The sequence below is a fragment of the Arachis ipaensis genome, chromosome B05 (assembly GCF_000816755.2).
Source record: "Arachis ipaensis cultivar K30076 chromosome B05, Araip1.1, whole genome shotgun sequence".
Taxonomy (NCBI): domain Eukaryota; kingdom Viridiplantae; phylum Streptophyta; class Magnoliopsida; order Fabales; family Fabaceae; genus Arachis; species Arachis ipaensis.
This window is the reverse complement of record NC_029789.2, coordinates 24333461-24350006: the sequence shown is the minus strand read 5'-3', so window position 1 is coordinate 24350006 and position 16546 is coordinate 24333461. Positions and strand designations below refer to the sequence as shown.

At 34.8% G+C, this 16546-nt stretch overlaps 1 protein-coding gene across 4 annotated transcripts; it reads left to right on the top strand.

Moving 5' to 3' along the window:
- On the top strand, nucleotides 10220-15729 carry LOC107643363 (serine--tRNA ligase, chloroplastic/mitochondrial). 4 transcript variants are annotated; one of them, XM_016346977.2, is made up of 10 exons: nucleotides 10220-10670; nucleotides 12219-12617; nucleotides 12819-12912; nucleotides 12987-13135; nucleotides 13222-13314; nucleotides 13730-13909; nucleotides 14292-14458; nucleotides 14557-14691; nucleotides 14783-14876; nucleotides 15192-15729. In XM_016346977.2, exons 2-10 carry the CDS (start codon nucleotides 12291-12293, stop codon nucleotides 15462-15464), a joined length of 1512 nt encoding a protein of 503 aa, XP_016202463.1. In that variant the 5' UTR covers nucleotides 10220-10670; nucleotides 12219-12290; the 3' UTR covers nucleotides 15465-15729. The 4 variants fall into 4 exon arrangements, with proteins under 4 accessions (XP_016202463.1, XP_020979064.1, XP_020979065.1 ...); XM_021123405.1 differs by having other exon boundaries at nucleotides 10221-10670; nucleotides 12756-12912; XM_021123406.1 differs by having other exon boundaries at nucleotides 10221-10670; nucleotides 12721-12912.

Here is a 16546-nt window from a genome sequence, read left to right as displayed (position 1 = left end):
GCAACTAATAACAAAGTCATCCTAGTTGGTTGGTAAAATGGGTCACTATTTTTTAACTTAGTGACTGAATTAACAACCAAAACAAAATACTAGAATTTTAGGGTTCGTTGGTCGCTAAATCAGTCGCTATTTTTAGTTTAGTGACCGATTTTGCAACCAACATTAAAATAGTCTAAAAAATTATCGGTTGCTAAATCGGTCGCTAGGAAATTGGTCGCAAAATCAGTTGCTAATGATTAAGAAAACGATCGATTTAACGGTCAACTACAAAATCCAGGTTATAAAGCAGTCGGTCGCTAAATCGGTCGCTATTCTTATTAATTAATGACCAATTTAGTGACGAACAAATATTTAGACAAATTTAATTGGTCAATAAATCAGTTACTATATGATTGGTCGCTAAATCGATTGTTAATTAAATACTTAACGAGTAAATTAGCAACCGAATAAAAATAATATTTAGGGGTGTACATGTAAAATCCAATATATAGTTAATTGGATAAAAAACCATAACCAAATTTTGGCTAACTAATTTAATAAAACAAATTTAAAAAACATATACATATTATTAAAAATTAGTTAACCAAAATAAAATTTTAAAAACTGATTTTTAATCCGTTAACCAAAACTAAAACCAAATTTTATGCAACTCTTATTTTAAATTGGTTAACCAAATTTTTTTTGTAAAACCAATTTTTAACCGATTTTTTAACTAGCTTTTTTTTAATCAATTTTTCTATATAGAAACCAATTTTTTTGACAAAAAACGATTATGTTTTTAAACTCAATTTTTATTTTTATAATTGGTTAAAAACGGATTTTAAAATTTTTTAATCGGTTAATAACCAATTTTATCATATAAAATCAGTTTAGTTAATTAACCTAAACCAAATATTTACTTAACTAAAAAAAATTTGATTTTTTAGTTAACCTTAACCATGTAATAAACTAATCATTTGCCAAAATCAGTCGCTATTCCGTCCTCTTTTTCTCCCAAAAGTCCCTGCTTCTACCCTAAACCCCATTATTCCCAAAAGGCCAGAATCTCTATCACATGCACTTCTGCCACGCTCTGTCACAAATACAACCACGTTCTCCCTCTCTCTCGTCTTCAATCTCATTGCTACTTGCTCGTCACTCACCATCGTTGCTCGTCGCTCGCCTCTCTTTACTCGCCGTCGTCACTTTCTGGTAAATATGAACCCTCTGCTCAGTCTTTTGTCGCAGATCGTCGCATCACCATCCAGATCTACCTTTCTCGTTGTCGCGCCATTCTTTCCTCACCGTTGCCTCCTCTGCTCACTCCTTTCTCGTCGTCGCGTAGTTTACTTATCTCCAGGGAAAGATCTAGAGGGGGCGAGTAGTAGCCTTTCCCCCTCCAATTTTAAGGAACTATACTTATATGAGATATGTGTTTAAAGAAATAAAAAATATTGTATAATTTAGTAGTTTTATATGTATTATTTTTTACTATATGATGGATTTATATCTCAATTATTTAGCTTACTAATATTTTTTACTTAACCAATTTAATATCATACCTTCAATTCTTACTTCCTATTTTTCGATCGACTGCAATAGGTGTTTTCTTACGTTATGCTCCAAAATTGATTTGTCCTTTCTGAGGTTAATATATACGAAACTAACAAAAAACTGTGCTTATTTATGTTAATATATATGAATGCTCTAAACTACACTTCATATTATTCTTATTGAGAATCAGTCTTCCCAAGCAGTAAAAACAGAATCTGCAATATTAAAATAGTTAGGATTTACTATTGTGAATAACAAATTCTGTCTGGTATAAATAGGAACCTTACCTCCTATTTTGGGGGATTAGTTGAGATTTGTAATTGACTTTCTCAAGGTATTGAGTGCACTCAAAAGTAATAGTTGGTTAGTTTCTCTAATCAAGAAGAGTTCTTCCTCTCTGTACACATTGCAATTTTTCGTTCTTTGTTCTCTGTTCCTCTTTCTCACTTCTTTCAAGAAATCTGGTTTGAATTTCCATATGGTATCAAGAGCTTCTGGATTCTTCAATCATGACAGATGCATCTGTTAACTCCAATCCTGGGAATTCAAATTCCTCCAATTCTGCAAATTCAAACCCTATCAACAATGTTCTTGCAAACAATTTTTCTTTCCCATCACATCTACTAAATTCGAGACCTTTCAACCCCATTAGTGACAAGCTTGGAGAAAAGAATCACAAGACTTGGGAGCAGCAGGCATTAGCAGCTATTAGAGGTCAGAAATTAGAGGATCACCTATTTTCAGATCGTGTTCCACCACAATATGCTTCCAATGAAGATCAGCAAAATTTTCTTGAATCTGTTACCTATCAATAGTGGCTCCAAGATGATTATAATCTTCAATCCTGATTGCTTGCTTCTATTGATCCTGTGTTCAAGAACAAAATGGTTGGCTACACACTTAGTCATCAAATTTGGACAAAGATCGAAGATTACTTTGCTGAATCAACAAGATTTTGAGTGAAGCAGCTAAAGGCTCAACTTAAGGCCATCAAGAAACAAGGTCAAAGCCCAACTAATTATGTTTTCCAAATAAAAAATATTGCTGATTCATTAGCTGCACTAGAATCTCCTTTAACCACAGAAGAACACAAAGAAGCTCTTCTTGAAGGACTGAGTCTATAGAACAGCCACCTAAGAATCCCTCTACTGCGTTAGCCATTTCACACTGGAAGAATGCTATGCAAGAAGAATATAATGTGTTAATTAAAAATCAAACCTGAACTCTTGTCCCTAAACCTGATAATGCTAAGATCATCGGCTGCAAATGGATCTGCACCATCAAAAGACTCCCTAATGGTTCCATTCAAAAGTACAGAGCTAGATTGGTAGCACAAGGCTTCCACCAATCTGAAGGCTTTGATTTTGAACAAGTTTTCAGCCCTGTTATTAGACCAATTACAATCAGATTAGTGTTGAGTATTGCTTTATCAAAAGACTAGATTATTAGACAATTTGATTTTAATAATGCTTTTCTTAATGGTGATCTTACAGAAACTATTTACATGCATCAACCAGTTGGGTTTTCTCAAGATTTAGAAAACATTGTATGCAAGTTTGATAAGAAATAGATTGGGAGTTAGGGGTTTTATCATAATAGATAAGGATTATTCAGTAAAGGGCATACCCAAAGACACAACGGAAACATAAAAGATAGATAAAGGTTTTCCTACTAGACCTCTAAGATACCTGTTCTTAGCAACCTAGGTCACCGAAAAGGATTTCCTACTAGACCTTCAAAGAACTTGTCCTTGATAACCTAGATCAGAGGGACGAAAATTGAAAAAGCCACGACGCAGATCACCTTAGTGTTGGATCCTTCAGTCTTTCTCATGCAACAAGCGAAGCAAATCACTCACCTCACTTCTCACACAATAAAATGTGCTTAAAAAGCAACTAAAATTTATTCATCAAAAGTTGTATAAATTGTCTCACTAAAGGTGTTTAAATAGATCCCTAACAAACTAACAAAAGATAAGATAAGATTTTAAAAGTTTAAATCAAATCTGATCTAATTCATTAAGATCAAATCTGATTTAAAATTTAAAATTCCTAAAAATACTACTGAGCAAATCAAAACTAAAACAAATCTTCTAACAAACTTTAACCGCAAAACAAACTAAAACAAAGGCCTACAAAATTCGAACTTTCATGATAAATTATGCCTCCCACTGAATTTGAAAAGCATTATTGGGCTTCTTGCTGTCTTGACTTAGCGCAATGGGCCTTATGAGCTGCCGCCATTTCAACACTACTATTTTTAAGACGAGCTCTTGATCTCCTTGATGTCCAAGATTAGCATGGCATAATTCTTCTAGTATTCAGATCCTTGAATATGATAAGATTACCATTCTGTCCCTTGTCTCTAACATGACGAAAATGCCTTTCTGAGCATGTATCAAAGTTAAACAAGTCCTTGTATGGTCTGAAACAAGCCCCTCGTGAATGGTACTTAAAGCTTAGCAAAACTCTAAATCTGTTTGGTTTTTATAGCACTAAATCAGATACATCGTTGTTCATTAAGCATGGTTCTCATTATGTTATGTATATTCTTTGTTATGTTGATGATATTATAATAACGGGTAGTGATTCTCTTGAAATAAATGCTATGATTCAAAACTTAAACAAAATTTTTACTTTAAAAGACCTTGGTGAATTATCATACTTCCTTGGTATTGAGGTTCAGCGAAGTAAAACTGGGCAGCTGCACCTTTCACAATCCAAGTACATTAAAGATCTATTATCTAAACTAGGGATAAGTAAGACTTTTTCCATGTCAACTCCTATGATCTCATCCTTACAACTACCGTCTACTGGATTAGAACATTTTGAGGATTCCAAGCTCTTCAGGTCAGTTGTAGGAACTCTACAATATGTTCCTATAACCCGACCAGACCTGAGCTTTGCTGTTCAAAAGGTCTCTCGGTTCATGCATAATTCTCTTTTGGCCCACTGGAAGGCTGTGAAGAGGATACTCAGGTATCTACAAGGGACAAAAGACCATGCTTTACTTCTACAGAAGTGTAGGGATTATAGGTTGTATGATTTTTCTGATTCAGATTGGACAGCAGATCTAGAAGATAGGAGGTCTGTCTCAAGTTATTACATTTACTTGGGAACTAATTTGGTTAATTGATCTTGTAGGAAGTAACCAACAATAAGCAGGTCCTCTACTAAGGCAGAATTTCGAAGCCTAGCATCGTGTGAAGCTGAAGTGACTTGGGTTAGAAATTTATTTGATGAGTTGAAGATTCCTTTGGCAACTGTTCCAATGATTTTGTGATAATATGAGCACCGTTATGCTCACAGCAAATCATGTACTACATGACAAGACTAAGCACTTTCAGCTTGACATTCAAGTTGTTAGAGAGAAGGTGAAAAATAAGGCTCTACAAGTGGTTCACATACCAGGAGTAGAACAAGTGGCTGACATTTTGACAAAGCCATTATCTGCTGTTAGTTTCGAACGGCTCAGGAACAAGCTCAGAATTGTACCAAAGCACACCTTGAGCTAGGGGGGTATTGAGGATCAGTCTTCCCAAGCAGTAAAAATAGAGTCTGCAATATTAAAATAGTTAGGGTTTACTGTTGTGAATAACAAATTCTGTTAAACCTGTTTGGTATAAATAAGAACCTTACCTCCTATCTTGGGGGATTAGTTGAGATTTGTAATTGACTTTCTCAAGGTATTGAGTGCACTCAAAAGTAATGGTTGGTTAGTTTCTCTAATCAAGAAGAGTTATTCCTCTCTGTACACATTGCAATTTTTCGTTCTTTGTTCTCTGTTCCTCTTTCTCACTTCTTTCAAGCAATCTGGTATGAATTTCCATAATTCTAAGTGCCTTATGTTCTTTTTCTATTAATGTTTGGTCTTATGATTGAATGGGCCATGATTTTCTTTGGTTGATGCATTTTGTGGTACAATATTGCTGGTGAAAAATTTGATGATTCAAATGCAAAGTACAGTGTTGCTGAGAAGGAAGTTACTAGTTATTGCACATTGCTAAAGGTTATAATTCCTGTTTGGGTTAAGTACAATTTTGGTCCCTAAAGTAGGGGACGAAAAAAATTTTCGTCCCTAACCTTTTTTTTCTTACAAAATCGTCCCTAAGGTTCAACATAATTTTAAAATCTTCTTTCGGACCAAAATACCCTTATCTTCTTCCTCCCCCTCTTCTTCATCACAACATCTCTTCTTCTTCATCAGAAACAATGAACCAAACGCAGAATGATAAAGAGCAAATAGAAGCATAAACATAAAAATTAGAGAACCAATTTCCTATTCTAGAAAACAGAAGTAGAAACAAATATATAAACAGAAGCAAAAAATAGAAGCAGAACAAACACAGAAATAGAAATAGAAACATAAACAAACGCCTCATCATAATCAGTCTCCTCCATGGTTTTCATCGCTATCATCATTGCCGCCGTCCTAGGCACCGAAATCCGAAGCAAAAAATAGAAGCAGAAACAAACGCAGAATCCGAATCAGAATCACAAGAACAATGAACTCAGAATCAGAATCAGAAGCACAAGAACAATAAAATTAGAATCAGAAACAGAAGATCAAATCAGAAGCAGAAGAAATTAGAAGAATCAGAAACAGAACCCTGGAGAGGACCAGCAGCGAGGAGCAGGATGAGGATGCGAAGCGGCGCGAGGACCAGAAACGACGGCGAGGCGGACGACGACGGCAGCCTCCCTTCCGCTTTCTTCTTCCCCACGCGTGATCCCTTCCCCCAACCCGTTTTCTTTTATTTAACCCGTTTTCTTTCTTTTTTTTTTCCTTTTTTTAATATTTTTTTAGTTAGGGGTAATTTAGTAATAAAAATTAAAATTTTGGTAAAAATGATGATTTTAAAACTAAGTTAAATTTTAGGGACGATTTTGTAAGCAAGAAAAGGTTGGGGACGAAAAAAATTTTCAACCCCTATCTTAGGGACCAAAATCGTACTTAACACTTCTTGTTTTATTGTATATTTTCTGTTATGCTTTCAATTTAACTTTGATATGGTTATGTCATAGCTGATTTAATATTCATTCACAATAAAATGTATTGAGTGTGTTGAGAATCATAATAATCTTGTTAATATTGTGGAATCTGAATTTATTGAACCTAACATGTTGTCAATTAATTCTGTTATCTGTGAGTTTTCATCTTAGATTTATAGCCTTTGTTCTGTTTTGCTTCCCCTTTTCCTAGATTCTTAGTGCTCTAATGTTGTTGGAGTTTGTACTATTAATTATGTAATTAACAAGATTGGTTTTCTCCTTGCAAGTTGAGAGTGAAGTCAAAAGACTTCAGCAGTTAAAATCAACAAAAATGAAAGAACTTATGCTTAGAAAGAAGTTAGAGTTGGAGAAAATATGCAGGAGTTCACATTTGATTGCTGAAACAGTTTTTTCAAGTGAACATCCTCCTGATAAGACTTTCTATTAAGTGTTTTATATTTTTATTGCATATATCATTCTCTATTAGTTGCATTGTTTATTCTACAATTAGCATAATTTTGAATATAAACATCTTTTGAGCACATAGCTTATAAGTAGCTAACACATATTTTACACAGAATTTGTCTAATGATGGATCATAATAAACAGAAGACAAAGATATGGCTAATTTAATCTTTTTTATTTTTACTACTATCTGCTACTCATATAGCTACTATAAAATTTTAGTTTCTTAATTCCTTTCCAGTTCATCTTTTCAATTGCTTAACAAAATGTTCCTAGTCTTATTTGTTGATTTGTTCTCTCACCCATTTTTAAAACTATTCTACAGAATTTATAAACTGCTGGAAGAGTACAATAGGGTAGGGCAGCATTGCTATGAGAATAAAGGACATTTTCTTCTTGTTATTGACTAACATATTAGTTAGTAATTAAGTCATTTGGATAATTAAGTGTAAACTTCTCCTTTGTTTATTAGTTATGTAGACATTGTAAATGTTACTTAGTATTTATATGAATAAATGGACCCATCTTTAATTATTTTAATATTTTTTGGAATTATAATTATATATGGAATCGATGAAATTTAGTAAAAAATTATAATTTAAGAAATCATTGTGGACAATTGATTTAGCGATCAAAACCATAGCGACCGATTTAGTCACCAAAAAGATGGTCGTTATTCAAAAAAATGAAGTTTAGTTTAATTTTGATGCACTGACAGTGTAAAATATTTTATACAGTCGTACAATCACATATGCTCTTTTAGATAACCATTTATGCAGCCAATGTAAAAGATAGTTATTTTTATTAATGTGGCATTACGTAATTGGATGCACGTGTAAAACCATTTTACACTAACAGTGTATCAAAATTAATTTTTTTTCCATTAGAAACTGATTTAGCAAGCAAAAAATCTATTCTTAATTAGCGACCGATTTCGCAACCGACACATTAGTCACTATTTAGTGACTGATTTCTACCGCGATCGATTTAGCGACCAAAAAGTTGGTTGCTATTTAGCGACTGATTTTGTTAGCAACCGATATCGTTTCTTATGGGTTTAGTAGCCTTAGTTAAAATCGGCTGCTAACGGTTAACGACAAATTTCGGTCGCTATTAAATTTAGCGACCACCCGTATCGGTCGCTATTCTGATAATTTCTTGTAGTAAATAGTGAATACTCCCTCAAGATACAATGAAACTAATGAATTTATTAGTTAGCAATAATAAGAAATTCTTAACTCTTTTAAACAAAGAAAAAACTCTTAATAGTTAAAATATACACTTGATTAGTGTCCTATATTGAAATAGCGGACAACGGATTTGCTCTGAGAGTTACTTGAAATTGGGTTGTTTTTGGGCTTGAACGTAAGGTCCAAAAGCTTTTGGGTGATTTGTCCAACGTCTTCTCCCGCGAGTATGAAACCGTTCGAGCTCATTTTGAGGAGGTGGGGATTTATGAGTGTAGATGTAGAGTTAATAACCACCTTTTAGAGTAGCTCCACCTATGATGGTGGATAACTGCTCCCTTTTGTTAGGGAGGTTGTTGAGATCTCCTTTCTAAATGAATAGGAGATATTGTAAGAGTTAGTTACTTATTCGGAAAAATAGGGCTATGATAGCGTCATCGAGCCCGACGTCTACAAGGTCAGGTAGGTGTCGATCAAGCCCTTATATGTTGATTGTGGTTTACTTACTTTGGGCCTAACTTGAGTAGTGAGCCAAGGTATGAACAATGCCCCTGCGAGAATGAACTTCATTAGATCGGACTCAAGCGTTTAGAGGTCGGGCTAGATTTATTATGGTGTTGATTTATCACGTCGGTTAAGTTGCCTTTCAAGAAGTTAGGACGGGTACTCGACGTGTTCGCGAATCCGAAACGTTGTGTCTTTTCAAAATCATTCACACGTTCCTTACGGTTACTTTGGTAACCGTGCGTGTCATAAATAGAGAAAGTTGAATTTACCAATCTGCCCCTAGAGTCTTGTATAAGCCCAATCCCTTTTTTCTTTTTTCTTTTCGCTTTTTCTTTTGGGACTTGACTTCATTTTCTCTCGAGGCTTTTCATTCACCGTGACCCCATTTTCTTTTCAAGATTTTTCTATCTTAAATTTTGCTTCAAATTTTCATTCATGCTTGTTCGAAGATTTTTGGAACGTTGTGTTTTGCTATTACGTGCATTCCTTCATTCGATCATTCATCAAGGTTGGTCTTCCTTTTTTTATTTTATTTTACGCAACCACGTTTCTTGTTGGATAATGTATTTGTGCTCTTGATGCTATTGTGTTTGATGCTTGTGTCAAAAAATTATTTCTTGATGATATTTGTGGGTGCTTTCTTGCAGTAGTCTTTCTGGTTGTTCTATAGTAGTATCCTCTGTTATTTTATTTACTTCTTTAGAAAGTCATTCTTCGGTTGAATGTGCACTATAAAAAAAATATTGAGTACCGTCGGATTTACCGTCGGCCGTTAGCGGCGAGATTTTTCGTCGGATTTACCGGCGGTAATAACGTCAAATTTGTAAGGTTTAGTAATTACTGTCGGATTCCAACTCCGACAGTAATTATTGGAGGGAAACGAAAATAAAATGGCACGTTCTTTACTGTCGGATTTATCGACAGATTTTTTCGATGGTAAAGACAATTAGGGAAACAATTCGTTTTGGTGACCGCAAAGTTTTACCATCGAAAAAGTCCGACGGTAACTGGGACATAAATTCAAAATGCGAACCCCTTTTTCCTTCATTCATATTCACTCCCTCTCTTACTAAACCACGAAAACCACTATCTCCTTCCCTCTTCTTCCCTCTCCCTTCACAATTTGACCTTGGTGGGATCATTGAACCATTAAACCAGTCATTGATCGGTTTGATTTTCGTAATCTTTAATTATTGTCAAAAAATAATTTCTGTTGGTCCTCTAGCATTTTTCAATTAATAAAAATGAGTTTCATTAATTTATTTCAAATACACTTAATTATTTTATGAGTTTTGATATTAGTAAAATTCTTTTAGGATTTAGCACAAAAATTTCAAAAGACCAATGTTTTGAAAATCGAATTGGACCATCCGGTTTGATCGGATTAATCAAAAACCGGTCACATGTCCAGTTCGATTGATATGAAGATTTGTTATGTAAAAAACCGGTTTAAAAATCGGCTAAATTGGCGGTTAATTGGTGAGCCGTCAGAATCGGACGGGTTTTTTCCGGTTCAGTAATATATATAAAGAAATTAGAGCTCCCCACTACCGAGACCCACCCACGCCCCTTTCTCTCTCAGTGACAAAAGCCCAAAAATCTATCCCTAACGAACCCAGCCACCATCCCATCGCCGAACTCTTCTCCTCCGGTAGAGGTTGCTGTCGCCGCCGGCGGGGACAGACCGTGGGTTGGGTCTGCTCGTTTCTTCTCGCTACTCCTCGCGTCGTCAAGCCCGAGGGTGCCATCAAGTCCGGACCTGTCCTCGTCGTCGTCGGCCGCTCTGAACTCGTCGTCGATTCCGAGGGTGCCGTCGTTGCCGCCGAACTTTCTGCTGCTCGACGTCGCGAACGTCTACTCAGCCCTGTTTCCTCGCCGTCGTAAACGTGCCTGCTTGGCCGTCTTCTCTTCGCCGCACATCCGTTCTACCAGTCGGCCATAACTTCCACGCGAACGACTCTGCTGCTCGCCCGTCTTCTCTTCTCTGGTAAGCACTCATCTACTAGTTCTTCAGTTGCGTTTTTTTTTCCTTGTTAATTTTTATATATTCTGAGTTAATTTTTATATGATTGTTGTATATAAATATTCTGACTTCTGAGTTAATTGTATGGATTTTGAGTTAATTGCATGGATATTTGATTCTGGGTTAATTCTATGGATATTGGATTCAAACTCGGATTCTCTGCTTATTTTCCAGGTTTTTGTTGTTTGAAGTTCGTTAATTGGATTCTCTAGCCCCTATTGAGTTTTGAATCTTTTGATTGCTTAGCAATTTGATCTTATTTGTTTATTTAGCCTTTCCAGTGATTTCTTGAAAATTACAAGATTGGTTTTTTGTTTGAGTTGTTGATTCTGGTTCTGATTTTTTTTTTATTTTCAGTTGATGGTGCTATGGTAACTAGTAAGCACTGCCTTGTTTATGTTGTTGTTATTTATTTAGTTTTTTTCAGTTTTTATGCTCTGAAATAAACTGATGGTGGTAGAACATGAATTTTTTTTGGACATTTATGTGTATTTTGATTTTTGTTAGATATGAATGTTGATGTTTAAAGTTATTTGTAAATTTTTAATGAATAATTTATTATATGAAATTGACAAATTTTAAATTTTATCATGTTAAAAATGATTGAATTTAAATATTTAAAAGTATATGTTAAATTTTTAATATTTTTAGTTTATATTTAATTAAACTTATTGAACTTGGGTTGACTCTTTGAACTATTAACCAGTTACTCCACTCGTCTAGTTCTCGCAACTTTGCTAATGACCTTTGGCCAATATTTGATTAACAGAACAAAATAATCGAATATACATATACAAATCATTATATTTAACACTCATGATATAAGTGTTGACTATGTTTTTTTGTTTGAAAAAAAATTTGACCAGCTAAGAATTGAGAGGACTCTTAGGCTAACGACAGAATTTATTTTGTACTTTTTTATTTTTAATATTGGATTAATAATGGTATTTTTTTAAATTGTGATATATTGTGGTATTTTTTTAAAATGTAGGATGATTTAATGTACGAGGTACAAATCGGACCGTTCGATTTTTAAGAGGTACGAAAATCGAACCGTTCGATTTTTAGGTATAAAAATCGGACTGTCCGATTTTTGTACTCGGACCGTCCATTGAAAAAATTAAAAAAATTTGGAGTACACAAATCCGATTTGTGTATTCCAATTTTTTTTAATTTTTAACACAAATCGGTGAGTCCGATTTGTGTACTGAGTCCGATTTGTGTACTCCAAATTTTTAAAAATTTTTAAACACAAATCGGACTGTACCTCCCATAGTTTTTAAAAACACCAAAAATTATCACGTTAAGGTATAACACTCTTTTTATTTCCATATCTAAATTTTTTAGCCTTTATTTTGAAAATCAAGTTTTTTTTTTTAAATAAAAAAGTTAATAAAGTAAAAAACAAATAAAAATCTATTCACTCTCAAATTAAAATAATAAAAATTATAAATTTAATGATAATTAACTCATTATTTACAATTCTTCTCACATCTGTTTTCTTGTTATCAGTGCAACAAACAACAACTAACATTTTGTTTGGATAAAATTGAGTGGGAGCTTCTGACCTAGACCCAAGACTCGATGAAGATGGGTTGTTTGAACGGGACAACCATCTCACTCTCATGCCTGAAACTCCCTTTCCCTTCTTACCCTTCTTCCTTCCAGAACGTTCCATTTCGCCGCACCATCAAGCCTCTCTCCGCCGCCCTCCAAACATCTCCCGCCACTTCACCATCAACCACCAAGGCCGAGGACCAAGGTGCGAGGTCTCACTGGAAGGCCGCAATAGACTTCAAGTGGATAAAGGATAACAAGGAAGCAGTTGCTGCCAACATTCGCAACCGTAACTCCGATGTTGATTTGGAACTCGTCCTTCAACTCTATGACCACTTCTTTAATCTTCAAAAGGTCACTCTTATTTCTTCATTCTCCATTATAATAATTTCCCCAAATTCATGTGTTCTGAAATGCCTGTTATTTCTAAGATTTACCATGCTTAATCATGTTATAGTATCATCTAATTAGATTAATGCAAAAAAGACATAGGAAGGGGGAAGAAAAAAGGATTTATGGTCCCAATTGCTCAGCTAATTGGTTTCCAGAAAGCAGGAAGTTGAGAGAGTGCGCGGAGAAAGAAATGCGGTAGCAAACAAGATGAAAGGGAAAATGGAACAATTTGAGCGTCAAAGACTAATTGAGGAAGGTGCTCTTGGCACCCAACTACCTTTGCTCTGCCTTTTAGGTCAATTCCTTAAGACACTCGCGTTTTGCATGCAGGAAAGAATTTGAAGGAAGGACTCATTGCTTTGGAAGAAGACCTGCTCAAGCTTAATGACAAACTTCAACTCGAAGCACAACGTATACCAAACATGACTCATCCACATGTTCCAATAGGTGGAGAGGATAGTTCTATGACAAGGAAGCTGGTATTTAGTTACTACAGTTCCTAAAAATTTAGCTTGTTAGTGCATCAATTATTCTCAAAATGTTAATGGATCATCTTACTTCTTAGGTTGGCAGCGCTCCAGAATTTAGTTTCCCTGTCAAGGATCATCTTGAACTAGGAAAGGAACTTTGCCTTTTCGATTTCGACACAGCTGCAGAGGTATACCTTGGTTAACTTAAGGCATTTCCTTAGCTATTATTTGCAACAGGTGAAGGTGAAACCTTACATACCGGACATGACTAGGTGTTGGAATCTATTTGCTTAGACTTTAGGATACTTGTTTTTCTGGGAAATGCAGGCATGCCTTTAAGGCTACATATTATCTCATGGGAAAGTAACCAGGGGTGGTGGTTCCATATATGATTTTAGAAGACCATCTTTGTTTTTTTCCATACTAGTTATTCTATGTGATTGTTAGAAGACTTCCTTTCAAGTGTTGCTACTATGATAGTTTATTTCTTATCTTCTATTGTAAACTTCGCATTGACATGGAACTTTGGATCTGGAAAAACAAGAAATAAATATATTCAGACTTCAGTTGTATGTGAGATGTATCTAATATGCTGTTTCACAGGTCAGTGGGTCAAAGTTCTACTACTTGAAAAATGATGCAGTTTTGTTAGAGATGGCCCTTGTGAATTGGACACTCTCAGAAGTGATGAAGAGAGGCTTTACTCCATTAACAACGCCTGAACTTGTACGGTCCTCTATTGTTGAAAAATGTGGTTTCCAACCTCGTGGAAACAATACACAGGTTTGTTAGTGTCTATTTTACAGAAATCTGCTTCTTACTCATCAGTTGCATTGTTATGACAATGGACATAAGATAAACAGCTGATGACAAATGTGTCATGGCAATGACAACCAATTTGACTGAGTCAGACAGTTTATAGGCTCTCAGAAAACATGTTTATTTTAGTCATTTCATCTTTTTCTTGTATTTTGTTAAGCATGGGACTTACAACTTGGTTGGTGTAGTAATTTTAATCACAATCGGGTCCAACCTTGTTATGCAGCAAAGACTTAAAATGACCATTGAGTTTTTCCCCCCAAGAGTCGATTTTTCATGTTTATATTTTTCTGATTGAGGTTCATAGCTTCTTTTGATGTTTCATTTTCATGCCAAAATTACACAGGTTTATTCCATAGAAGATAGTGACCAATGCCTTATCGGCACTGCAGAGATACCTGTTGGGGGTCTTCATATGGATTCTATACTTGCTGAAACTTTGTTACCCCTGAAATATGTAGCATTTTCTCATTGCTTCCGTACTGAGGCTGGTGCCGCTGGCAGTGCAACAAGGTAATTGATTGTAGAGCTGATTGGGTGTGACGAGGCAATTTAAGGATTATTAGTAACTTTTTATTCTAAAATTTCTAATTATAATTAAAACTGAGCAGGGGTCTTTATCGAGTTCACCAGTTCAGCAAGGTTGAAATGTTTATTTTCTGCCGCCCAGAAGACAGTGAACATTATCATGAAGAGCTTATTAAAATTGAAGAAGACATGTTCTCATCCCTTGGGTTACATTTTAAGTAAGAGTTACCACTTATGCCCAAGTACATCCTTTCTAAATTTTGACCATGATTTGATTACTATATTTGGTATGATTCTGTGTTTCTGCAGAATTTTGGATATGGCTTCCGAAGATTTAGGTGCACCTGCTTACCGTAAATTTGATGTGGAGGCATGGATGCCTGGCTTAGAAAGGTTTGGCGAGGTACTGCAGATACATTTTCCATCTGATAGGCTCATGATGCGTAATCTTTTTTGCCTCTTTGGTCTAAGGTTACTGCTTTTCAATTTTCATATTGGGAAATTTTCTAAATAGCCACAATGGCTGGTTGCACTAAGGTAACTGCTTTCTTTGGTGAAGAAAATGTTAGTGATGTAGACATGTAGTGAAGCATTAAGGTATTTAGTTAGAATTGGAAATCAACTTCTTGCTATCTTCCCCTTTGCAAATATAGATTGTGTTCCTTTTGATGTAATCTGCTGAGCCTTCTTTTACACCTCCTGTATGATATTATGACAGATTTCAAGTGCATCAAATTGCACAGACTATCAGAGCCGTAGGTTGGGAATCCGGTATCGCCCGTTGGAAGCGCCAGTTGCAAGCCCGAAAAAGTCTAAAAGCAATCTGGCTCCACCAAAGTTTGTTCACACACTAAATGCAACAGCTTGTGCAGTACCACGGATGATAATATGCTTGCTTGAGAATTACCAGCAAGAAGATGGATCCATCCTTATCCCTGAGCCTTTGAGGCCCTTCATGGGTGGGCGTAGTGTTATTTCTAGAAAATCTTGATACAAGGGATCGCGACATTTGCATCATTTGAAGGATTTTTGCTGTGGCGGCTTTAGATTGTGGTGGTAGATGAGTTCAATCAACTTCCTACATTATAGCCTTTGGACAGAGGGATCCTGAAAAACTGGAAAGAAGGCGGCAAAAATCATGCATATATTAATTAGTAATGTAGAAAGGAAGGAGTAGAACAATACTATCTCTGAAAATTAACTAACTATTGAACTTAAAAAATAAAGAAAAATAAAACATAAAATATCTTAAATCCTATACTAAAATCTGAACTATTGATATAAAATATAGTACACAACAACAATATTTTATCTCATTAAAATTGATATAAAATATAATAAATAGAAAATTAATATTTGTTTAATTAACAAGGAGGGTAGTACTTATTAGTTAAGAGCTTTTAAGAATGAGTCATATATACTGAGAAACAAATTTATGGGAGTTGATATCAATGTTCTTTAATTAATGTTACTTATTTATCGTATGCTATTTTTAAATTATACTCAAATTTTATTCATTGGTTAAATTCGTTCTTCAAATTTTTATTAAATCCAATTACTAAATTAGTCTCCAAATTTATCAACGTCGGTTGCGATCCTCCTTTCCCGAAGTGATTTGGAAGACCAATTTGATTTAGTGTAAATTTCGGAATTAATTTGGCTATTGAGTAAAATATATTACATAATATTTATACCAAAATAAATTAGTATGAAACAAAGATAATATATAATATAAAAAATTTAATTAAAGCATAAAAGTATCACATTTCATTACTAATTTTACAAAAATATATTGTTTTAGTTTTGGAACATGATTTCATATTCGATCTTATCTACGACCTGAAACATGGTCCGAAAGAGTACATCGCAAAAAAAAAAAGACAAATCCGATAAAATACCGAGTCATATTTAAGGTTGGATCTTGGATGGGATCATATGCATCTCTACTATAGCCTCCTCTATTTTCGTACTTCATTTTGGGTGCGGCCCTTTTACCGTTGTATATTATAAGGTCGGATTCAAATCTGATACTTAAAACGAATGAGTAAGTTAATTATTCAATTAATTTAGATT

What these genes read in the sequence shown, in the direction of transcription:
- LOC107643363 (XM_016346977.2), top strand. Translation starts at nt 12,291, where the DNA reads ATGAAGATGGGTTGTTTGAACGGGACAACCATCTCACTCTCATGCCTG. An exon ending in CTCGTGGAAACAATACACAG is followed by an intron (nt 13,910 to 14,291) that starts GTTTGTTAGTGT and finishes AAAATTACACAG; the next exon opens with GTTTATTCCATAGAAGATAG. An exon ending in TCCCTTGGGTTACATTTTAA is followed by an intron (nt 14,692 to 14,782) that starts GTAAGAGTTACC and finishes GTGTTTCTGCAG; the next exon opens with AATTTTGGATATGGCTTCCG.